We start from the raw sequence: 26,108 nt of genomic DNA, 5'->3' as shown, positions 1-26,108 counted from the left end.
GATGCCGGTTGCCTTGTCTTGTACTTAAGTTGGTTAAGAGGAGTCATTCGGATGCCGGTTACCTTGTCTTATACTTCAAGCCTTCCGGGACCATAAGTCGTGGGGCCATGGCCGGGTTAATTGGTCCATTGCGTAACCGACCTAGGGGGCCAGAACGGCCCATAGAGACCGGCTTCTGGAAAGGTAAGACACCCCTGGGTCATAACAACTCACAATGTTAACCACACTCCATCCATGTAGGGAAATGCTATCGTGGCACAAAAAGAGGTCACATTTTGTTACAGAGTTCCACATAAAAGTGTAGTTTTCCATATGTTTTGCCAAGCCATATGTAGTTTCTTGAAACTTTGCCTAAGGGCATCGTTTTGTGATATTTTGTACAAATAGATGCACTTTCATGAATTTTACTCTTTAATTTCTTTTTTTACTCTTTAATTTTGTGCATACATTTACGGTAATAAAATGTCAATGCCGTTGTTGACCTAACAACATGCCATGTGTGATACATAACATGTCTACAAAATCGGATGCTATATTGCTATTTAATCAAGTATCGACACAAGTTACATAACAACTTCAGATATGCTTCTCCACCTGAAGCAAAACCGGAACACATGCTCTGATGCAGTTCACCGCCACTTACATGTTGATGTGACTAAGCAAAAACTTGCCGAGTTTTAATACTTTACAGATGAGCACAGGAGGATGTAGATCCTGTTAATTAACCATGGATCATGTGCTCATTCAGAGACTCTCCAGGAGCATGATGCATGATTATGTCTGAAAAGAAAGGCAGAGATGGATCCTTTTTCTACAAATTCAGTAGACAAGCTTGGGCTCAAACTCGGCAAAATCAACGGAGCCAGACTCGATTGGGGGCATGAGGTACGCAGCGATGATCTCAGACACTAGTTGGGCAATAAGAGGAACCCTCTTCAGGTTCTTCACCAGGGGCATGTCGTTGGACTCTCCTATAGAAATGATCTTCAGGTTGATATCTACCATCCTGTCTAGCTTCCTCTTGAATTCAGGGTTCTCAACATCCGGTACAGCAGGGAAGATCCTCGCCGTCGTGCGGTTGGTCTGCAGAGATATGCACCAACAGTATCATCAATAGAGGTCTTGATTCACGTCGAAGCTCAAATATTGTCATAGTAAGCATGTAAATAAACTAGAGTATAATGCTTCATAGGGGTGATGTTTATTGTACGAAAGGTCATTATTGTCATGTTGAGCAGCTCTCCAGAAACTGCCTAATAAAACACTCAATGAAGCAACTAGGTCATTCATGTCATAATTGAGTATACAAACAGGAAAAGCCACTTCATTTTACCTCATAGATGACATGCATGTCGAATTCTTTGGTGTTGAGACCAATTCCTTCGTAGAAGGCACTACGTTGGCAGTCATTCAGGTACATGGTTATATACACCTGCGAAATGTCATCCAATTGCACGCAGCTGTTAGAAAGAGGGACATGGCAAACTCCCATGGAAGAAAATGCAGGGATTAGCTTGCTTTACCGAGAGGCAGAAGAAGCGTGACCAGAGCTTGGCCTTCCAGTCATTGAGGAACTGCGGCTGCGCCTTGAGCAGCGCGGAGAAGAAATCGCCGTGCCGGTTCTCGTCCTGGCACCAGTTCTCGAAGTACTTGAAGATGGGGTACACCTGGTACTCCGGGTTGGCCTTGAGGTGCCTGAAGATGGTGATGTACCTCCAGTAGCCGATCTTCTCGGACAGGTACGTGGCGTAGAAGATGAACTTTGGCTTGAAGAAGGTGTACTTCCTAGCCTTGGTCAAGAAGCCGAGGTCCAGAGCCAGGTTGAAATCGGACAGCCCCTTGTTCAAGAACCTACACAGCACGAATCATGTTTCTTTATGAATAACACAAATCATGCTGAGAACTGAACTACAGTACTAGTAGTAGTAGTTAATACTCCCTCCGTTCCTAAATATAAGTCTTTGTAGAGATTCCACTATGGACCACATACGGATGTATATAGATGCATTTTAGAGTATGATTCACTAATTTTGTTCCGTATATAGTCCATAGTGAAATCTCTTCAAAGACTTATATTTAGGAACGGATGAATAGTTGATAATTCTTGCGAAATTGAGTTGAAGCTTAAACTTTTTACATGAGAGAAGAAGGCATTTCTGGTCATAGTCAATGCATTTGGGTTCTGACTACGCCCAATCGAATTGTATTGTATTGCGTTGTATTGATGGGAATAAGAGCGGAATTACATACCCAGCGTGCCTGGCCTCGTCCCTGGACATGAGCGAGAAGATCTCAGCCACCACCGGGTTGGTTTTCTGAAAAAGGAAACGCGGGCATCAGCGCACACCCACCAGCTGCTCGACGAAATGCCCACATGCAAGAGCAGAGAAGAAGAAGAAGTGGTACACGAACCTTGAGCCTGCGGCCGAGCTCCTTGTAGAGGAGGAACCCGGAGAACTCGGCGGTGCAGGAGCGCTCGAGGAACTCGACGAAGATCTGGCGGAGCGGGCCCTGCATCTTGTCGGCGGCCTCCTTGAACTCGGGGTTGCGGATGAAGTGGGTCTGGTTGTAGTCCGTCTTGAACTCCTGCAGCAGCGCGTCGAACTCGTCCTGGTTGAGCTGCTTGTTAATCTCGGCGTTGAACAGCTGCTCCATCTCGTCGAAGTCCGTGGTGTAGAAGCGCGGCGTGAGCAGCGACTCGTTGACCTCCGTCTTGCCCCGCTTCTTGGGCGAGCCGGGCTTCGCGGCGGGTGCAGGCGGCGCCGCGGCGGCGGCCCTCACGCGGAAGCGGACGGCGCCCCGGCGCGCGGGGAGAACAGGGAGGTGGGAGGCCGTCTTGGCCGCGATGCCGTGGTGGTGCATTGCGGGGTTGAGGAGGGAGAGCTCCATGGCGGACGCCATCCTGTGTGAGACGGACAGCGCGGAACGGGAGCGAAGAGTTCGGGGGAACGGAGAGGGAGCGGTGTATATGCAGCAGAGCAGAGCAGAGCAGCTGCTGCTGAGAGCTGACATGTAAGAGATAGGGTGGTGCGATAAGGCGGTGATGAGGTGTAATCTTCGGCTTCAAATGGGCGCGCGCCATGTGTACAGCAGGCCAATCTAACCACACGCCCATCTCACCTTTTTTCATCATTCTCTTTATTTAAGGAATTATATATCTTCTTCTTCTTGCAAGGCCCTTTTGCTTTGCTTATTATTGTTGTTTCAGAGTTGGTATCATTGTTTATTTACACACAAAAGGAGAGCAGCCGCATGTGATTAAACTAGGGTAAAATCCACGGAAGAACAAAGCAACATGTACTAAATTATGACCTCTAACCATGGTTTGAGGTGAAAACCGATTGACTATATGCAATCAATTTCTTGTTAACCAACTAGATGGACATTCCCGTGACCTAAATATAGTGTAACATCTTAATGGCTATAAAGATATGCTAGTATTTGGTTTTCTTACGAGGAAACAGAGTATCTTTTTAGTTGCAATCGAACCACGAGGCACCTAGTTAACGTTGAATATACGAAGCTACATAGTTTATAGTCAGCGGGGTAATATAATTGAAAAGAAATGAACAAGAGGCGCGCAATTTTCTTTTATGGACAAATCGATTACTGTCTTTTTAGCTCGTGAATGTATGCGAAGGGAAATTAGTGGTGATGGTGGTGGTGTTGCTTTTCTCCTTCTTTTAAAACCATTGGGAACATTGGCCATGATGCGACAAGTATCTGGCCATGAATTATCAATAGCGAAATCCACTTCACAAAAAGAAATGATCAAAAGTTTCCACTGACATGGTCGAAAAATAAATGTGAGAAACCTCATTTGGACCACATAGTTTTTCTTTGAACGAAAAAACTATAGGGAAGGTCCCTACCTCGTCGTTTGCACCACATAGCTTGTTAGGCAATACTAGCATTCTGTTGCCTATTTACTTGCTTGGATGTATATGTATGAATCAAGACAAACAGTACAATAGATGGCTACTTTCCATATGTTGTGAGCAACCAACACTTGAAAATCAATAGGAAAGTAGTTTGGAAGTATATGTATGGTCAATCTCCAAAAAGCACTTTCTTGTTAAGCAATTTGGACCTAAAACCACACACACTAATTGGAGTAGAACACTTTGGATTTGTACACAAGGAAAGGGAGATGTTTAGCCTCCCATCCGGCGATCACCAATGAGAAACATAGAATTTTCATGATATAGTTGCGAAAATAGTCAATTGCCTCGATTGTCCTCATTGGTCCTATAGAGGGAATAGCCAAAACTATACCCGAGGTCCCACCCCAATCCTACATGGCACAACACATGGACGGTCAATACAAATTGATGACAGTCAACCAAAGTTGAGGAGGTCAACAAATTTCGAAGTAGGCCACGTGAGTCCAAGCAAGTCACCCCTATCAACAAATGTCCAAGCAAGTATTGATGGTCAACGAGTCAAAGAAAGAATACATAAATGATTAAGTCAAAGATAAAGGCAAACACTAGTGCAGAAATTCTTATAGGCAGTCTACATTAGTGGCGCACCACCAGGGAATCGCGCCACTGGTATTTTGCCTAAATACCGGTTGTATGGGTGTAATTGCCCGAAATATCATCGACGTGCCCAAATATAGCCATACCGGCAATAATAGGTTATTAGTGGAGTGGCCAAACATGCACACGCCACCAGTGTGTGGGCCCAGCAGACTGACCCTCAAACAAGTCACTAGTGGCATGCTACCTGAAGGGCATGCCAGTAACATGACAACTACCAGTGGTGTGGGACTAATTCTTGCACGCCAGTAGTGTCTTAAAGCCAGGCCCGCTTTCGGGGACCCACTTACTAGTGGTTTGGGCTTATTCTGGCATGCCACTAGTACTGCTACACTCGCTATAGTCCTTTACCCAGCCGTCTCCCTAAACCTCTTCGATGACTCTCTCTCTCTCATTCTCTCTCTCTCTCTCTCTCTCTCTCTCTCTTTCGGTTGATGGCCTGCAAGTGCACAAGGTTTAGTTATAGCCTTTTTCCCACAGGGAGCACCGAAAATGGACTATTTTTTGTTTTGTAGGGGTTCATAATGTTGTGCTTGAAAGTTAGTTGTGATCTAAAGCAAAGTGAAAACGGAAGTTTGAAATATTGCAGACAAGAAAATGCAATAGTAAAATGAAAGAGTGCAAGATGTGAAATAACAGTTGTTGGAATCAATAGGAGAGTATTCTCAGGGAGTTTGGATTCCTCACTAGTATGTATCTAATGCGGTCTATGCCTAAGAATAATTCGAAGTTAAGTTTCCTAAGCCACTCCATATGTTTCGATAAGTGGGCGGAGCCAAGTACGGATACGTGTATTCATGCCAGGCCTGGCGAGGGAGAGATATACAAGTGGACGCGGGGTTAAAATCTTTGGGCCAGGCTAGAAAGGTGATCCATTAAGTGTTGAAGCATCTACAAACTACAAAAGTATGGTAGGTTGAAAGGACCACGATGCCGCCTAGAGGGGGTGAATAGACGTTTTAAAAACTTTTACGGATTTGGCTTTATCCTAATGCGAAAATAAACTAAGCGGATACTTTTCAAGCACAAATCCTAAAAATACTAGGCTCAACTAAGTGCGCCAACAACTTAATGTAAATGAGGTGAGCAGAACAAGGATACTAACAAGCACAAGTAAGTTACACAAACTTACTTGAGCAATATCACAAGATATGAAAGTGTATGACAAAAGATAACAATTCACACTAATCACGAGATATATCAATAGTACCAAGTATGAATTGCGGAATATAAATTGTAGGCCAAAATAATCTCTACAAGGAAATAGCCAACACAATATAATGAGGACAACAATATATAGAGAATGCAAGGTCAAGAGACCAAAGTAAACCACAAGTAGTGGCTAGGGTTAGGGATAAACGAAGACGCGGAGACGAGGATGTATCTCGATGTTCACTTCCTTGGAGGGAAGCTAATCACCATTAGAGAGGTGGATGTTACCACGAAGGCACACCAACGCCATGAAGGCTCACCCTATTCTCCCTTTGAGACAACACCACGAAGGCGTTTCTCAACCACTAGCGGTAGACCTTAAGGGGGCCTCCAAACCTTCACAAACTTTCCGGGGGACAATCACAAGTTGATTCCTCAACGGAGCACTCCTACCGCCTAGGAGTCTCCAACCTCCAAGAGTAACAAGGTCAAGGGGAAAAGTCTCAAGAGTTGCTCAAATCACAAATTGATTTCGGTCAAAAGAGAGAGGAGTGGGTGTATGCTTGGATGAAATCTCTCTCAAGAACTCTCACAAATCTCTTTGAGGTCTAGCATGAGAAGGTTCAAATCCCTCTCTCTCAATTCCCACCACAAACAACTAATGCTATTGAGGGATGGGAGAGGAGAGCAACAATGGAGGAGGTCAACAAATGAACCCTATATCCATGGGATAGATTTCCCCCAAATGGATTAGAGTTTTGAGGCTTAGGGGAGGAGGAGAGAGCTCAAAAGGACGGGGAAATCTCAGATCCAAAAGCCCTGCTTCATTGGGAAAGAAGGGTACCTTATATAGTGCCCAACCAAATCTACCCGTTATGCTCAGAAAAACGCAGTCCGGAACTTCTGGGAACGCCTGGAACTTCTGGGCCCCGGAACTTTCGGGCTCCCTTCAGCCAGATGTATGGAAACTTTCTGTTTAGCCCGAAACTTTTCCCGGAACCTACCCGGAACTTCCGTCCTCACCAAAAACAGTCAACATACCGAAAGTAAAATATGCATAACTTTTTCATTCGAACTCCGATTTTGATGATCTTGGGCTCATTTTGTAGCTATTGAAAAGCTTCAGGTCCTCACATAGCTAACCACCCAATATCAAACAAAATGGATGGTGGCATCAATGAAAAGGTTTGATCATAGGATTTGGGGAATCCTATTTGGCTTTGGATTTTACTGTGGAGTATATGATAGGAGTGGAATTGTGTATAGAAGATGTTGACTTGAGCAAATCCATCACGAACCCCTTTGATCCCCTCTTAATAGTGTGGGATCCTTATAACTCAAGAATCATAAAATAGCTACACTAGATAGCCTCCGAAAAACTATTCTTGGGCGTATATCTTTTTCAATGGCCGTTGATCGATGCAACTACAACCAAAGGAACTAATACCTTTGACTTGAGCATTCCACTTGAGCTTGATGTTGACTTTTATCCTTGGCTCAAGATGGAGGCATAACCTTGATCATGACATTTGGTGAGGACTTCAAATGGCTCCCCCATAAGCCAAGCGGGGATCATTTCATTGTATTCTATCTTCACATATCCATTGTGTGATCATGCACAAGCTTCAAGCATGTAATCCTTCAGGATGCTTATCTTGAGCTTGCCCTTGTCAACCATGCTCATCATCACTTGATGTCATACTCTCATGGGCAGTTGGAATCTTTCTCTTGATGCAAGCCCATGAGAATCACCTAACCCATGTGGATATAGAAAACACATAGTATGGTTTAGTACACAAAGCGTAGTTGACAATTACTTACCATACCACAAGATCCCATGTGGTACATCATTTGCGCTTTTGTGATGACCATATTTGAGTTCAATCTTTGATCTTCATCTTGGTCACATTTACCTTTACTCCATGACCTATTGATCTCTTCACTATGCTTCATTGCTTCAAGACATGATCACTAAGATCTCAATTCACCATGACCATATCAAGTTGCTCCATGAATCTCATATTGGACATCATTTGCTTATTTTCATGCTCCAGCATAGCATCTTGAGAGACACGATGAATTCTTCACTTGATTTACTTGCTTCAAGACATAATCATTCATGACTCAACATATGAGCTCATCATGATCCTATCTTCAAGCATATGTAGAATTCTTCTCTTTAATCATTCTCTCAAGATCTTGATCCATCTTGGTTCAAGCCATAATTCTAAGCATGAGAACCTCTGAGATCCTTAATGAACTCCATATAGATCACATCTTGTTTGTCGCAATGAATTCATCTTGATCATATTTGATTCAGTCAATGAGCTCAAAATTGATGCACAACTATATGTATATGGCATCCATTCGATCTCCTTCTTTCATCACCATGGAACAAACATCCTTCAATTCATCCAATATTATTCATGCATTGGAAATGGAACTTTCCTTCAAATGTATAAATCAATGCAAGCATTAGTCCATTAGGATTGTCATCAATTACCAAAACCACACATGGGGACTACATGCACTTTCATAGGTGACTTGCAATATTTAACACTTACAAGACCTGACATATATTTTCCTATCAATAAAGTATTCAGTTCTTGCATAACCCTACTCTTGAACATTGGACGACAGTAAAAAGGATTCTAAGGTACCTGAGAGGTACTATGAGTACAGGGTTAAAATTTACAAGGTCAGCCTCAACTTTGCTGAGTGCATTTTCTGATGCTGACTGGGCAGGTTGTCCTGATGATAGAAGGTTAACAGGGGGTTTTGCTGTCTTCTTTGGACCAAACCTCATATCATGGAGTGCATGAAAGCAAGATACTGTGTCAAGATCTAGCACAAAAACTGAATATAAAGCCTTGGCAAATGCCACGACAGAACTAATATGTGTTCAAAATTTGCTTAATGAGCTTCGTGTAAGTCATTCTCCTACTGCCTGGTTATGGTGTGACAATATTGGTGCCACGTACCTTTCAGTAAACCCAGTGTTTCATGCCAGAACAAAACACATTGAGGTTGATTACCACTTTGTGCTTGAAAGAGTAGCTAAGAAGCTACTTGATATTCGTTTTATTCCCACTAATGATCAAGTTGCAGATGGGTTTACTAAAGCCTTATCTGGCGCAAATTAGAAGAATTGAAGAACAATCTCAACTTGGTGAAGTTGTGATTGAGGGGGTGTGTTAGAATATATTGCATGTATATACGATGGAATAAGCTGTATATACATTAGAGATATTCTTGCGTGTGTTGTAAACTGGTAGTTGGGTTGTTGTGATGATCTTTATATTGTGGTTAGCTAACTTGAGGATCAATACACAACCTAACTACCAAATCTTGTAAGCCTAGCCTATGGCTATATATTAACATGCAATGCGTCCGTGCTAGGCATACGTTTCACGCCATCTTTCATGCACGAGCATGATGATGAGCGAATAAATCGTAGTTCTCCGAATGCATACTTTTGCCATTAGGCGAGGCTCCCTTGTTAGTATTCATGGCCGATCTAGCTAATTTATCATTAGTAGATTGTTTGGTCTAATTTACTGTTTGCTTACTCTTGGGAGTGTGGATGACCATGATTTGCTTTGTGCTTATTCTGCTTATTATGTGCAAGCATAGTGTTCCTTGCACGAGCATGGTGATGGGAGAATAAATCGTAGCTCTCTGAATGCATCTTTTTGCCATAGGTGACGTTCTAGGAAAAGATCCTTGTGCACATATGAATTGTTTACATGAAAACAATTCAACAAGCTAAACATGAACACAAGAAACTGTGTATCTTAGATAGCATTTGGGAGTACATACAGTGCTCTCTATTACACTACTGCAGGATGCTGCTAACGCGACACTACGATCAGAGACCCATTGATGAAACTGTGTGCGATCCATTAATCGCAAATGGTGATGTAAAAAAGTCAAAAATTATGCAAAATGTTTGCGATGGCGGAGCCATAAAACACGGTTCCGATTTTAGTTATGTGTGCGATGCAGCGCATACGGTTCAGTTCAATTAACTGTTTGCTATGACGAAGAAGAACAGAAACAGGCAGCCAGATGAAGGCGTGTGCGATATACGACATACAGTTCACTCGGATGAACTATTTGTGATGAGGCGGAACATCAGAAACGGGCAGCCAGATGAAGGTGTGTGTGATATACGACGTACAGTTCACTCAGATGAACTGTTTGTGATTAGGCAACACAAAAGAAACGGTTAGCCAGATCAAGGTGTGTACAATATACGACATACGGTTCATTGCGGTAAACTGTTTGTGTTGAGCCAAGAGAACAGAAACGTTTCACATAAACAAGATGTGTGTAATACGCGGCAAACATCCAATTACATAGGTGTCGAATACACATGACATTTCCACACACCAAAGTAAACTATTACATGCATAATTAACTAGGATAAATGATCATCTGATCATCATCTACCTCTTGTGCTAGCTCGATGTTCCTTCTATGCTAAGTTTCCATTAATTGATGGCGTTTTATGAACACGCCACCGTTTCCCGCCATTTCCTCACCTGTTTCCCGCCACCTAGTGCTACTTCTTGGTTTTTCCCTTGAAGAGGAAAGGGTAATGCAGCAAAGTAGAGATAAGTATTTCCCTCAATTTGAGAACCAAGGTATCAATCCAGTAGGAGACAACGCACAAATCACCAATACCTGCACAAATAATCAAACAACTTGCACCCAACACGATAAAGGGGTTGTCAATCCCTTCATGGTTACTTGCAAACGTGAGATCTGATAGAGATAGATGAAACTAAACAAACGATAAAGTAAATATTTTTGGTATTTTTGGTTTATAGATCGAAAAGTAAAAGATTGCAAAATAGTAGATTGGAAACTAATATGATGGAAAATTGAAGATCGGAAACTTATATGATGGAAAATAGACCCGGAGGCCATAGGTTTCACTAGAGGCTTCTCTCATGATAGCAAATAATACGGTGGGTGAACAAATTACTATGGAGCAATTGATAGAAAAGCGCAAAGTTATGACGATATCTAAGGAAATGATTATGAAATATAGGCATCATGTCCGTGTCAAGTAGACCGAAACGATTCTGCATGTACTACTATTACTCCACACATCGACCGACTCCTGCCTGCATCTAGAGTATTAAGTTCATGAAGAACAGAGTAACGCATTAAGTAATATGACATGATGTAGAGGAATTAACTCAAGCAATATGATGAAAACCCCATCTTTTTATCCTCGATGGCAACAATACAATACGTGCCTTGCTACCCCTACTGTCACTGGGAAAGGACACCGCAAGATTGAACCTAAAGCTAAGCACTTCTCCCATAGCAAGAAAAACCAATCTAGTTGGCCAAACTAAACCGATAGTTCGAAGAGAATTACAAAGATATCAAATCATGCATATAAGAATTCAGAGAAGATTCAAATAATATTCATAGATAAGCTGATCATAAATCTGCAATTCATCGGATCTTGGCAAACACACCGCAAAAGAGTATTACATCGGATCTCCAAGAACATCGAGGAGAACATGGTATTGAGAATCAAAGCGAGAGAAGAAACCATCTAGCTACTAGCTATGGACCCGTGGGTCTGAGGTAAACTACTCACGCTTCATCGGAAGGGCAATAGAGTTGACGTAGAAGCCCTCCATGATCGAATCCCCCTCCGGCAGGATGCCGGAAAAGACCCCTAGATGGGATCTCACAGGTACAGAAGGTTGCGGCGGTGGAAAAGTGCTTTCGTGGATACTTCTGGTGGTTTGGGAATATATGTGAATCTATAGGCGAAGGAATTAGGTCAAGGGAGTCACGGGGGGCCACAAGGCTGGGGGCGCGCCCTACCCCCTTGGGTGCGCCTTCCACCCTTGTGGCCGCCTCGTGGCTCCTCCGACTTGATCTCCAAGTCTCCTTGGTGTCTTTTGGTCCAAGAAAAATCATCACGAAGGTTTTATTCAGTTTGGACTCCGTTTGGTATTTCTTTTCCGCGAAACTCAAAAACAAGGAAAAAACAGAAACTGGCACTGGGCTCTAGGTTAATAGGTTAGTCCCAAAAATAATATAAAATAGCATATTAATGCATATAAAACATCCAAAATAGATAATATAATAGCATGGAACAATAAAAAATTATAGATACTTTGGAGATGTATCACCCAGCGATATTGCGCATAAACCCAGGCGGCGCGCGACGCACGGAGGCAACAACCATAGCCTATAGCACATCCACCTTTTCCAAGCATGCCAACCCACCAAAGCGCCGCCTCTACCATCAACCTCGTCGAATAGGAAAACGAGAAGGCGCACGTCCCGTCGAGGCTGAGGCTCTCCCCGGCAATGCGATGGACGACACCGTGATGCACGTCATCGCCAGGGTTGAGCAGACCCTTGGCACATGGCGCTTCAGTGCCGCGGATCAAGATAGGCATGTCAGCGCTGAGAGGCTGCAGCTCGCCACACAACATGATCGATGGCGCGCCGCATAGCAAGCTAGGCGCGTCCGCGCCTATAGGCTGCGGCTCGCCGTAGAGCGAGAGGCGCGGTGCGCCGCACAACAAGAGCAGATCCATCGATGCTTGCCTGCTGTCGACAGGGCGCCGCAGCTGGGTACACGTCCCGTCAGTACCCCCATTCCTCGCCAGGAGTGGGCAGAGGTCCTGTGCGCTGTACTTGCACCAGAGGCCGGCCGCGCCGTACTTGAACCGGATGCCTGCCGTGCTGTTCGCATGGGTCGCGCCGTTCGCCTTGTCCGCGACCCGCTCTATGCCAACGCGCTGGTCGGTAGGCTCGACCGCCTCCTTGGCCCTGGTGTCAACCTGGGCGCAGTAGAGGAACATGGCCGTCGCATCCTCGAGTTGGTGATCTTAGATGAAATAGCCAACTTGGAGCTCGAGATCGTGCTCCAGATGTACCGCTAGCGTGTCGACCGCTTGGACGAATGCCTGCACGAGTCCAGGCAGAGCCAAGAGCTACCGTAGGCAAGGGCTGCTGGTCATGGTCTCATGGACACGTTTTTTTGTTGAGTCGTTTCAACGTGGATCGGTATGTATTCACATCAATCATAATATGGTTTTGTTTCAATGTGTGTACTCTGTTTTTTGTTCTTATATGTTCTGTTTCAATGTGTGTATATGTGGAAAATGGAATTCATAATATATATATATATTAATTGTTCATTAGTTCATCATAGAATATATATAATATCATCACATATACGTGATGATACTTAACTACTAGGTACAACGCATAAAATTGAAAACGAACAATACTAAAACCAACAATCCCTCCTGGGGGCAGTATTCCGGCAGCCCCTCGCCAGCAGCTCCCTGGTGCGCCGCGTCTTCCCAGCGCGGAGGTAGTACTCCGTCTCCTCCGCCTCGCAGTGCTTGACGTATCGATCTGCCTCTTGCTGGCGGACGAGCGCGAACGATCTTGCCATTTTGTTGGGCACCCGCCGGAGTTCTTCATCGGTGGCATGCTGGAGCTTATATATCGGCTCACCTCCACGCAGTGATGAGGCTCCTAGCGCCTTTGACCTTCCTCGCGAAGTACCCATCTTTGTACACCTCCTCCGCACAACGATGCACCCGCCCCCAAAGCTCCACCACCTCCTTTTTCCAGGCGGCATCACGGGCTTCACAGGCTGCCTGGTACCTGGCTTCCTCCTCCGCCATCTTCTTCTTGAACACCACTTGCCTGGCTTTCTCAGACGGCAGCAACGACTTCCACAGACAAAGAATGTACTATCCCCAAAACCAATCCAAAGTTGGGGGGTCCGGCGCAACCTCGTTCGGCGGCACGTAGGGGTCCTCCTCGTCGCTGCTCTTCGACTGAGCGTCCTCGGGGGGCGGTGACTCCTCGTCGGCGCGTGGGCAGATCGGCTGCGCCATGGATAAATTTGAGAGAGAGAGAGAGAGAAAGAGGGCGAGCGAGGGGAGGATGTAGATGAGAATGCAGGCGGGACGACGTGAGCAAGGTAGTATTTATCGGCGGTCAGAATCTAGATCGACGGGAATAGTACACACGCCGGTCGCCGGAATTTACAAGTGTTGTAGTTTGAATTACACACGATTTCTGCAGAAAAAGCCGTGTGTGAACTTAATAGCTGACGGTTTCCAATACAGAACCGTGTCTGTTTAATAACCCCCTGTCGGTGTCAAAACCGGCGGATCTCGGGTAGGGGGTCCCGAACTGTGCGTCTAAGGTCGATGGTTGTAGGAGACGGGGGACACGTACCCAGGTTCGGGCCCTCTCTATGGAGGTAATGCCCTACTTCCTGCTTGATTGATCTTGATGAATATGAGTGTTACAAGAGTTGATCTACCACGAGATCGTAATGGCTAAACCCTAGAAGTCTAGCCTGTATGACTATGGTAATGAGTATATCCTTTCCAGACTACACCCTCCGGTTTATATAGACATCGGGGGGATCTAGGGTTACATAGAGTCGGTTACATAATAAGGAATCTTTATAATTGGTCGCCAAGCTTGCCTTCCACGCCAAGGAGAGTCCAATCCGGACACGGATGCAGTCTTCGGCCTTCATGTCTTCACAACCCACCAGTCCGGCCCATAGATAATAGGCCGGACGCCCAAGGACCCCTTAGTCCAGGACTCCCTCAGTAGCCCCTGAACCTGGCTTCAATGACGAGGAGTCCAGCGCGCAGATTGTCTTCGGCATTGCAAGGCGGGTTCCCTTCTATCCGAACTCCAAGATAGTCTTCGGATGCGATGATAGTATCCGGACCTGTCACACACACACACACACCATACACAACCACAGAAAGAATATAATTTTGCACGAGTCCAACCGCTGACAAATTTCGGTAGCTTGATATCACGTCCGACCGGTCATAATTCCGGACCGTTCCGTGTCCGACGCTCCACGTCCCGAGACGCGGTTGCCATTGGTACGTCTTGTCGAAGCAGAGATCGTGCCCCCCTATAGTGGGATTCTCATCAATGCGGGCATGGGTAACCCAACCATGTCGTTTATACAGCCCTTGGGAATATGCGAGTTTTTAGGGCGAGTGGGGAGGCGCTTGATATTCGCGGCCTTTATAAGGAGATAAGGATTCCCTTCCTTCACCCACACCCTTTCTCTCCTTCAGTCCTTCCGTCCTTGAGCTCTAGCGCCCAAGCTTTAGCTTTTCCTCGTTCGAGAAAGCACTCCAAACATGTCCGGATCCGGAGCTGGAGGCAAGTGGATGGCCTCCTCCGTTAAGAAGAAGGACATCACGGAGCTCCGGGAGGCCGGATATTTGGCCAAGGAGATTGCTCACCGACTCCCGGCAAAAGGGCAAATCGTCCCCACTCCCGAGCCCCATGAGAGGGTTGTGTTTCTCACACACTTTGTCTGCGGGCTGGGATTCCCTCTCCACCCGTTCGTCCGTGGACTGATGTTTTACTATGGGCTAGACTTCCATGACCTAGCCCCTAACTTCATTCTCAACATCACGACATTCATTGTCGTGTGCGAGGCCTTTCTCCGCATCCCACCTCATTTCGGCCTATGGCTGAAAACCTTCAATGTGAAGCCGAAGGTGGTGAGCGGTCAACAAGCAGAGTGCGGAGGCGCCATGGTGGGCAAGATGCCCAATGTTACCTGGCCCGAAGGCTCCTTTGCGGAGACGGTGAAGGGGTGGCAATCGGGGTGGTTCTACATCACCGAGCCACGCGACGCTGACTGGGCGGCGGCCCCCGAATTTCGATATGGAACCCCGATGCGGCTCACCTCTTGGCAAGAGAAGGGCCTAACCTGGGGTCCCTCGGACGAGCTGACTGGGCTCTAGACGTGCGTCCAAAACATGATAGACAGGAAAATCAAGCTCGTCAACGTGATCCACGTCATGCTCATTCATCAGGTTCTTCCGTGCCAACGCCGGACTTGCTATCTGTGGGAGTACGATCCGGCCAAGCACCAGACGCTACTAGAGTTCTTCAGCACGATGCACGAAGACATCTGGAAAGTGCTCTTCAAGGCCAGCGAAACACCACCGCCCACGACCGAGGATCGCGGGCTCAGCTTAAAACGTCAGGCTAATTCGGTAATTTGTTTCATGTTTTCAAGGCATACCCTTTACTAGCATATTTTGAGGAAAAAGCCTAAGCCTTCCTATCCATGTTTTGAGGCTTGGATCGAGGTAGCAGGGGGGATTAACTGTCCAGCTCCGCTGTCCGAAGACCCCGAATTTCCATTACTGACAAAAATGCTGTTTCCAGCACCTTATGAGGTGCCGGAGAAGACGGCCAAGAAAGCGACCAAAGGGGCCCGGAGGGGCCCTCGCCGAAAAGGCGCTCTGGACGTGATGTCCGAAGACGAAACTAGCTCTTCGTCCGCCGAGGACGATGACGAGGAGGAGGAAGAGGAAGATGACTCCCCACCCGAGGTGGGAGGAAGAAGAGAACGGCCTCCACGCATCTGGAGGTGAAGGCACCCAAGAGGGGGAAAGGCTTCCCCGCGGATAACTCTGCATGGGATGTCGATAGCAGTTCGGAGCGGCCTTCCCGGGCCAAGCCTCGGGCCGCATCGTAAGCATCAAAAGTCTTTATGCACGCCCGGACGTTCGTCCTTTCCGCCTTGCAATATTTGATATGTTTGGATCGTGTTATTGCAGTCCGGCTCGGGACAGTTCTCCGCGATCTTCATCAGAAGGTTCGCTGGACCCAAAGGAGAGGGTCATATGTCACCGCCGCCAGCCTACTCCCCTTCGGCCAAGGGTGATGACGAGGAGGCGTCCCAAAGGGCCTCCTCGGGCCGGGGGAAGGCTCCGGAGATCGTCAGGGTGGCGCCCCAGGATGACTCCCGGGCTGCCGGATATATGGGGGGAAAAATCCCCTACAGAGACGGACTGTGCGGGCCGAGTTCTACTCGACCTCAGCCGGATTCTATTCCGGAGACCTATACGGCTCCGGAGTACGGCAAACGGCCCTTCCCAAAAGGAGGGGTTGAGCTACCAGTGACCTCTGTCCAATCGGAGGCGCCAGATCGTCTATTGGAAGCGCTGCAAGGCGCCTCCATTGTGGATGAGCACCGTGCCCATATGGGTACGGTGATTGAAAGGGTTCAGTCCGCCAAACACGGACTGACCGAGGCCTGCACTAGCCTTCTAGCAGGCTTTGAGGTGAGTAATGTAATTGTAAGAGGAATATCACAGCGTAGACAGTAGCCCCTGATGCTCTGGTCGGTGTCCCTCAAGAAAAAGCCGAACAGAGGATCAAAAATAATTATCACAGGAGTCTAACAAAAAGGTGTCTATGTGAATAAGCAGGCCTTGTTACGGGCTGCTACCGCTCAAACCGCGGAGGTCTCCGGACTGAAGCAGAAGCTGGAGCGGGCCGAGGAAGAGCTCGACCTCGTGAAGAAGCAGCTGGAGGATAGCCAAGGTGTGAAGTAACCTGCGTGTATATTGAAGAATAAATTGTTCAAGCTGACTAAAGTGTCATGAACTTTATTAGGGGCCACGACCGAGGTGGCGGCCCTCAAGAAGGCGTTAGCCGAGGCCGAGGACAAAGCGGCCAGGGAACGCGCCGCGCGCGAGAAGCACGAGGCCCTGGTTAGCAAGGCCCAGCAAGAACTCCAGGACGCCGTCGAGAAGCTCGAGTCCTTGGAGCACGATTTTAAGATGCAAGAGTACGAACTTGCGAAGGCCCGTCAGAGCGCACGGGATGCCCGAGCCGAAGCCCAGAGTGCCCTCCAAGAAATTCAGGCGGCCAAGAAGATTACGGCGGGTAAGTCTTTCGCTATGCAAAGCCGGTAGGCGAAGGAAACATTCCTTGTACTGACCCGAATTTGGGTTTTCTAGGGGCGTTTACGAATCTGCCGTGCTGTATATCAGATGCTGCCAAGTTTTATCGAGCCGAAGAGGGTATGTCTACGGAGAAGCTATTCTGGTCTCAATATTTTGGACCAGAACATCCGGTGCCCTTTAGCGACCAGCTATAACAGCTGGTCGAGCTGCACAGGTCGGCCGAGCTAGCCATGAAGGACCTGATAGTCCGGCTGTGGCCTGCCGAGCCCATACCCAGCAGCTACTTCGGACTTGTGAAGCGGCTCGTGAGTGCCTGCCCATGGCTCGAAGCCGTGAAGCGATCGGTCTGCATTGAAGGTGCACGGATGGTATTTTCCCGCGTCAAGACGCATTGGGCGAAGCTAGATGCCAAGAAGCTGGTGACCGAGGGGCCGCCTGAGGGCAAGGAGCATCGTCGACCCGAGCTATATTTTGATAGTGTCCTGGAGGGGTCCCGCCTGTGGCAGAGCAATGTGCGAAGGACGTTATTTTCCAATGAAAACATTCGTATTATCTTGTTCTGTAGGATGAAACAATGATGTTATGTAATGCAATGTTTGTGTTTTTTTTAAATTTTACCTCCTGTGCGGCCGTTTGTGAAATCTGAGGGTTGACCAGTCGTCGGCTTCTGTCCCCACGTAGGTAGTATGGGGGTGTTCGGGATAAATCTAAACACTCTTTACTCCACATTTTGGTCCTTAAAGGAGGTGTTTAGCGCAACGAACAAGGCAATCAGACTATATGGCCTTTATCACCCTCACTTAGCCATAGGAGTTTGACAATGAAAATTTCGGCGAAGCCCCTGGTGTTCGGAAGGCCGAACTAGGGGCACTATACATGCCTAATCGGAGAAACACCGATTCCTCGCGTAAGGCAGAAAAATCTCTAAGGATTTGAGACCTCTCGAACAGCTGACCAGCTCTCGCCGCATCATGACAGTCAGTTTTCAGCTTTCTCTACTGAGTTGCTCGTCCGGAAGAACCGGGACACAATCGCGGTAGTTCTCCCTTTACTACCCTAGCTGATATAGCGGAACGTAAGGTAGTAAGCACAGGAGCCGGGCAACCCAACTATCGACCAAAGACATGATTCGGAGCCGATGCATATAATGCTATAAGTTCGGGGTGCCGAACTGTACTGTAAAAGTGTTCGGACTTTTGTTGCCGTAATGCGGGGCGTGATGAAGCCCCTGGCGCAGTAATACGTACCAGAGTGTACGTGTGCAATGAGTAATGAATGCAAAGGTGGGGAGACAGAGAAAATTAAATAATAAGCTGATGCTACCATTCATTTACCATTGTGGTGTAATTAATACGTCGAGGCGTATTTGTACAAGTAATGCGATAAGCAAGTAAGGCTATTTATTGTGCCAAGACCAAGGGCGAGCTGCGTATAGGTATGTAAAACAGGTACAGCAATTGTTAGCACAAACCACCTGGGGATTCCCTTGTATGCCAGAGCTCCTTGCCTCCTTGGTGTGTTCTGCCCGCGGGTCGTACGAATAGACCTCGAAAGGAGAAAAACCTGAAATGAAAAGGAAAAGTAAAGGTGTGTGATTCCCAGGGTCGGTTGAACCGCACTGTGGATCGCGAGCTAGTTATGCCTCCGTAAGCACCCATGGGGTTTTGAGCTGGATTGCTAATCGAGCTCTTGACGAGCCGAGCTGTCCTGTTGCAGCGTAGTCCGGATCTTCTTAATGGTGTTCAGGGGCTCGGCAGCCGGATTATGGTTCTGCTTGAGAAGGCCGCTCTGTGCTTCTGCTGCTAGGGCGGCTGTGTGCTCCTCTATACGGAGTGAGCGTTCCATATTTCCATTGACTGTTATGACGCCGTGTGGACCGGGCGTCTTGAGCTTGAGATAAGCATAGTGTGGCACCGCGTTGAATCTAGCAAACGCGGTTCGTCCGAGCGTGCGTGGTAGCCGCTGCGGAAGGGGGCGATATCGAAGATTAGCTCTTCGCTTCGGAAGTTGTCCGGAGAACCGAAGACCACCTCCAGCATGATTGAGCCCGTGCAACGGGCCTTTACACCTGGTATGACTCCTTTAAAGGTAGTCTTTGTAGGTTTGATTCGTGAGGGATTAATGCCCATTTTGCGCAATGTATCCTGATAGAGCAGGTTGAGGCTGCTACCCCCGTCCATTAGGACTCGTGTGAGGTGAAATCCGTCGATGATTGGGTCGAGGACCAGTGCAGCCGAACCACCATGACGGATACTAGTTGGATGATCTCGACGATCAAAGGTGATAGGGAATGACGACCATGGATTGAATTTTGGGACGACTGGCTCTACCGCATAGATGTCCCTGAGTGCGCGCTTGCGCTCCCTTTTGGGGATGTGTGTAGCATATATCTGGTTCACCATTTTTACTTGAGGGGGAAACTTTTTCTATCCTCCAGTGTTCGGCTGCCGGGGCTCTTCGTCGTCGTCCATGCTTTGCGATCCTGTTTTCTTGCTTTCGGCATTTGACTTGCTGGCTTGCTTGAAAACCCAACAATCTATGTTGGTATGATGGGCTTCTTTGTCTGGGGTGCCATGTATCTGGCACGGACGATTGAGTATGCGGTCCAAGCTGGATGGTCCCTCGTTGTTCCTTTTATAAGGCTTCTTCCGCTGGCCGGACTTGGAGCCACTGAATCCGGTGTGAACTACCGTGTCATCAGTGTTATCGCCATTACATCAGCGTTTGTGTTTATTGTGCCAGAGCTTGCCGGTGCTGTTTTTGGCCTCAGAGGGGCCTGCCTCGTTGGCTGTGTTTGTACTACGAGCCAGCCAACTATCCTCACCCGCGTAAAAGTGGGTCATGAGTGCTGTGAGGGCTGCCATAGACTTCGACTTTTCTTGGCCGAGGTGGCGGGCGAGCCATTCATCACGGATGCTATGTTTAAAGGCCGCTAGGGCTTCGGCATCCGGACATTCAACTATTTGGTTCTTCTTGGTTAGGAACCTAGTCCAGAATTTTCTGGCAGATTCTCCAGGTTGTTGAACTATATGACTTAAGTCATCGGCGTCTGGTGGCCGGACATAAGTGCCTTGGAAGTTGTCAAGAATGGCTTCTTCCAAGACCTCCCAGCTGCCGATGGAATTTTCAGGCAAGCTATTTAACCAGTGTCTAGCTGGCCCTTTTAGTTTTAGTGGGAGGTATTTGATGGTGTGGAGATCGTCTCCTCGGGCCATATGAATGTGGAGAATAAAATCCTCGATCCATACTGTGGGATCGGTTGTTCCGTCGTATGATTCAATATATACGGGTTTGAACCCCTCGGGGAATTCATGATCCAGTACTTCATCCGTGAAGCAGAGGGGGTGTGCGGCGCCTCTATATCGGGCCGTGTCACGGCGCACCTCCGATGAAGTCTGACTGCGGTTATCGGCCCGGGCGTGACTAGGTTTGTCACGTCCGAATAGGTAGCTGTCACCCCGAGTCGGGAAGCGTCCTCGCGAACTGTAGATTGATCTGGTGTGTCCTGCTCTATTGTCCAGGTCCCGCCGAAGGTCGTATGTATGGTCCCGAGCTGCCCTGTCTCTGTTTTTACGAGGCGGTGGGGCAGGCTGTTGTTCGGCCTGAGTTGTCGTTTTATCCCGACCGCGGGGTGGTCGGTCCGCCGCACTATCCCGACCACATGGTGGTCGTTCTGCATTGCGCGAGGGAGGTATGGGATCTGCTGCCTCCTCATCAAACTGAGGTAGCAGTTTGCGCTTCGGGTAACTCTTGGCTGGGCGCTTGAGGCTGTATTCTTCGGCTGCCAGGACATCGGTCCATCTGTCAATGAGTAGGTCTTGATCGGCTTGGAGCTGCTCCTGCTTTTTCTTCAGGCTTCTTGCGGTAGCTATTAGCTGGCGCTTGAAGCGCTCCTGCTCGAGGGGTACCTCAGGCATGATGAAATCCTCGCTGCCGAGGCTCTCCTCATCCTCAGAAACTGGACGATAACTATCGTCATTCGGGTCATTCGGCATGGCCTGTTTATCAGGGTTAACTTGCCTGTTGTCTTGTTCCTCCTGTTCGGATGCTGCTCCAATAGGGTCTTCATTGTTTTCGGTGTCGCCCGGAGTACTATTTTCTCTGGTGCCATTGTTGCCATCTTTTGAGCGACGAGGCGTTTAGGGCGCCGGCGCTTGGATTGTGTCTCAGAAGGTTTATTCGCAACTGGATCTTCTTTGTCGTCGTCGCTAGCTTTTTTAGGTGTGTCAACCATGTACACATTGTATGAAGAGGTGGCCGTCCAACGTCCAGTGAATGGCGGGTCTTGGCCTTGCTCCTTGTCGGCATCGTCGTCCATACCGTCGATGTCTGCGGAGCCATAATCAAGCACCTCAGTTAAGTCATCGACAGTGGCTATGAAGTGGGTGGCGGGTGGGAAGCAAAATCCCCCATCATTAGCCTCTAGCTCGGACCGAACATAGTTCGGCTGTGAGTCCTTCTCCAAGGACAAATTCTTTAAAGAGTTTAACACATCACCCAAAGGTGAGTGCTGGAAGATGTCTGCAGCGCTAAATTCGAAAATCGATAGCGATCCAGCTCGGTGTCCGCAGGCGTACAAGGTCCAGAACTTATAGCCGGAGACGAGTCCGGAGTTCTGTTGACGCAAATATTGCAGCGTGTCGAGTCTGTGTGCGGCTCCAACACCGCAGACTCTGCGGCCTCGGATGGCAAGACCTGCTCCGGTTCTAGGGCCGTTGCGGCAACAGGAACCATCTCCTGGATGTGATCTGATGACAGATTTAAGTCATGTTCATCGGAGCGAGGGGGAGCGATCGTCGCGGTCTCGAATCCGTCAAAGATCAGGTCTCCGCGGACGTCCGCGACGTAGTTCAAGCTTCCGAATCTCACCTGATGGCCGGGGGCGTAGCTATCGATCTGCTCCAGATGGCCAAGCGAGTTGGCCCGCAGTACAAAGCCGCCAAACACGAAGATCTGTTCGGGAAGGAAGGTTTCTCCTTGGACGGCGTCACTATCGATGATTGAAGGGGCCATCGAACCTTTCGTCGATGGCATAGTGGAACTCTCAATGAAAGCACCAATGTCGGTGTCAAAACCGGCGGATCTCGGGTAGGGGGTCCCGAACTGTGCGTCTAAGGTCGATGGTTGCAGGAGACGGGGGACACGATGTTTACCCAGGTTCGGGCCCTCTCTATGGAGGTAATGCCCTACTTCCTGCTTGATTGATCTTGATGAATATGAGTGTTACAAGAGTTGATCTACCACGAGATCGTAATGGCTAAACCCTAGAAGTCTAGCCTGTATGACTATGGTAATGAGTATATCCTTTCCGGACTACACCCTCCGGTTTATATAGACACCGGGGGGATCTAGGGTTACATAGAGTCGGTTACATAAGAAGGAATCTTTATAATTGGTCGCCAAGCTTGCCTTCCACGCCAAGGAGAGTCCAATCTGGGCACGGGTAGAGTCTTTGGCCTTCATGTCTTCACAGCCCACCAGTCCAGCCCATAGATAACAGGCCGGACGCCCGAAGACCCCTTAGTCCAGGACTCCCTCACCCCCGCCACTCACCTTCCAAACCTCGAGGCACGAAATAGAGTGCCAATCGTGTGGGGGCCGGTTGTCTTGCTAGATCTTTACATTTTCTTTTTTGAACGCCAGATATTTACATCGTCTGATGATTTTTTAGTTGCACACAAGTACACAAAAATATGGTTTTTCAAACCGTTATGGTTAGCCGTTGCATGTAGATGTAGTTCAAATTTTAATTATGGTCATTAAATGGCTAGAAAATCACTTCAAAATGTCTTTAAAAGGTCAAATGACCCCTAGAATTTTCCAAATTTCACATGACAGTTGTATTAGTGCATGTTAAATGTAGAAAAAAATTGAAGGCCATAAGAGGAAGCATCTCATGTTCGTCATCAAACATACATTGTTTCCTCTCGGAACCACAAGCCTTCTAGTGAGTTGCTTTGGTTTGTGAGGGTGTGTGTCCAAACTTCCGTCAAACAGGCAATTTTTTTACCACATTATCTTGGTGGCATGACATTACATCAAGCAAGGTTTCATGTTTTTCTAATCATTTTTTAATTTTTTGGAATTAAAATACCATGGCACTCCATGCATGTGTCCATGCCGTGACACCAATATGTTTGAAAATTCCTTCTAATTTATTGCACATGGATTTAACTCGCACACAAGTACACAAATATGATTTTTCAAACCATTATGGTTAGTCGTTGCATGTAGATGTAGTTTAAATTGTAATTACGGTCATTAAATGGCTAGAAAATCACTTAAATGTCTTGAAAAGGTCAAATGACCCCTGAAATTTTCGAAATTTTTACATGACAGTTGTATTAGTGCACGTTAAACGTAGAAAATTTTTGAAGGCCATAAGAGGAAGTTATCTCCCATTTGTCATCAAGCATGCATTGTTCCCTCTCGGAACCACGAGCCTTCTAGTGAGTTTCTCTGGTTTGTGAGGGGTGTGTGTCCAAAATTTTGTCAAACAGGCCAATTTTTTTACCACATCATCTTGGTGGCATGACATTACATCAAGCAAGGTTTCATGTTTTTCTGATCATTTTTTAATTTTTTGGAATTAAAATGCCATGGCACTCCATGGATGTGTCCATGTCGTGAGACCATTATGTTTGAAAATTCCTTCCAATTTACTGCACATGGAATTAACTCGCACACAAGCACACAAATATGATTTTCAAACCATTATGGTTAGCTGTTGCATGTAGATGTAGTTCAAATTTGAATTACGGTCATTAAATGGCTAGAAAATCACTTGAATGTCTTTAAAATCACTTAAATGTCTTCAAAAGGTCAAATGACCCCTGAAATTTTCCAATTTTTCACATGGCAATTGTATGAGTGCACGTTAAATGTAGAAAAAAATTGAAGGTCGTAAGGGGAAGTTATCTCCCGTTAGTCATCAAACATGCATTGTTCCCTCTCAAAACTACGTGCCTTCTAGTGAGTTGCTTCGGCTTGTGAGGGGTGTGTGTCCAAACTTTCGCCAAACATGCCAAATTTTATACCACATCATCTTGGTGGCATGACATTACATCAAGCAAGGTTTCATGTGTTTCTGATCTTTTTAATTTTTTGGAATTCTAATGCCATGGCACTCCATGCTTAATTGTGACATAGCCGTTGGACCAATATGTTTGGAAATTCCTTCCAATTTATTGCACATGGAATTAAATCGCACACAAGTACACAAAATATGACTTTTCAAACTGTTATGGTTAGCTGTTGCATGTACATGTAGTTCACATTTGAATTACGGTCATTAAATGGCTAGAAAGTCACTTAAATGTCTTAAAAGGTCAAATGACCCCTGGAATTTTCCAAAATTTGACATGACAGTTGTATTAGTACTATAAATTTTCTCGTACATTTAAAACACCATCCGTTGTCACTTTACTCCAAACTCGTCTTTCACAGCTAATAAAAAATATCAACAACATCACACACAGTTTTTTGTAGGAATCATTTGCGATGAAAATTCCTGGGTCTATTTAAATCTTCCTCCTTAAGCTTCGCCGGCTCGTCTGCTCTAGTGCCGGCAACCCCCGAGTCCATGAATCTCGATCCCTATTCCCGCAACCCCTTGTTGCAAAGATGACGCCGTGGAAACACTTCGTGAAGGCCCATACAACGGCCGCGTCCTCCCCGAGCGCCGCCGCCTACGCCGAGAGTGCCGCCGCATCCACATTGACCGCGGCCGCATCCGCCGAGAGGGCGTCTGCGGCAGCCGACAAGGCAGCTGCAGCAGCCGAGACGGCTACAGCTGCTACTGCGACGACGGCTGCAAACACCGAGAGCGCTCGAGCTGCCGTCCGTGCCGCCGATGTCGCCCTAGCCCGGGTCGAGGCCATCCACGCCAAGATCGAGGATGCAGACGCCAAGATATTCCAAGCCACCTCGGAATCCAGTGTGCAACCCATGTACGAAAAGGCGGCCGTGGCCATGGAGCACCTCCTTCCGCATGAGATCGCCAAGCGAGAGCTGGAGATGCGGGAGGCGGCGGAGATCGAGGAGCACCAGGAGGAGGAGTTGTGCGTCGCCGAGGTCGAGGTTGAGAAGAGTCTGTCCGTCGAGGAATCGGCGGTGGAGTACCAACGCGAGCTCTGGCCCACCCACTACTATGAGTACTACAACTTTGAGGGCAGCGCCGAGGACGAGGACACGGTCGACTTCAGCAGGGGGGACGCGGAGTCCACCAACGGTGGCATGTTGCCAGGACAAGTCATCGACGTCTCATCTCACACCGGTGATGCATAGGCCGGCGCGGCGGCAGATTTGTTAAAATTATGCGTACTTAGGCTTGATACGTCTCCATCGTATCTACTTTTCCAAACTCTTTTGCCCTTGTTTTGGACTCTAATTTGCATGATTTGAATGGAACTAACCCGGATTGACGCTGATTTCAATAGAATTGCCATGGTGTTATTTTTGTGCAGAAATAAAAGTTCTCGGAATGACCTGAAACTTCACGGAGATTATTTTTGGAATAAATAAAAAAATATTGGCGAAAGAATCAACTAGAGGGGACCCACCACCTGTCCACAAGGGTGGGGGCGCGCCCTACCCCCTAGGCGTGCCCACCTGTCTTGTGGGTCCCACGAAGCTCCACCGACCTTAACTCCAACTA

General features: G+C 47.4%; 1 protein-coding gene across 1 annotated transcript; it reads right to left on the bottom strand.

Annotated features, from left to right (window-relative positions):
* Positions 1-514: 514 nt before the first annotated feature.
* LOC109776579 (magnesium-protoporphyrin IX monomethyl ester [oxidative] cyclase, chloroplastic) lies at positions 515-2,995 on the bottom strand. Its single transcript, XM_020335241.3, has 5 exons — positions 2,413-2,995; positions 2,251-2,315; positions 1,524-1,851; positions 1,334-1,432; positions 515-1,083 (listed from the first exon to the last, which is right to left on the bottom strand). Exons 1-5 carry the CDS (start codon positions 2,899-2,901, stop codon positions 820-822), a joined length of 1,245 nt encoding a protein of 414 aa, XP_020190830.1. The 5' UTR covers positions 2,902-2,995; the 3' UTR covers positions 515-819.
* Between the last annotated feature and the right edge of the window lie 23,113 nt (positions 2,996-26,108).

The sequence above is a fragment of the Aegilops tauschii genome, chromosome 3 (assembly GCF_002575655.3).
Source record: "Aegilops tauschii subsp. strangulata cultivar AL8/78 chromosome 3, Aet v6.0, whole genome shotgun sequence".
Classification (NCBI taxonomy): Eukaryota; Viridiplantae; Streptophyta; class Magnoliopsida; order Poales; family Poaceae; genus Aegilops; species Aegilops tauschii.
Note: the sequence above shows the minus strand (reverse complement) of the source record. Positions and strands in the feature narration are given on the sequence as shown.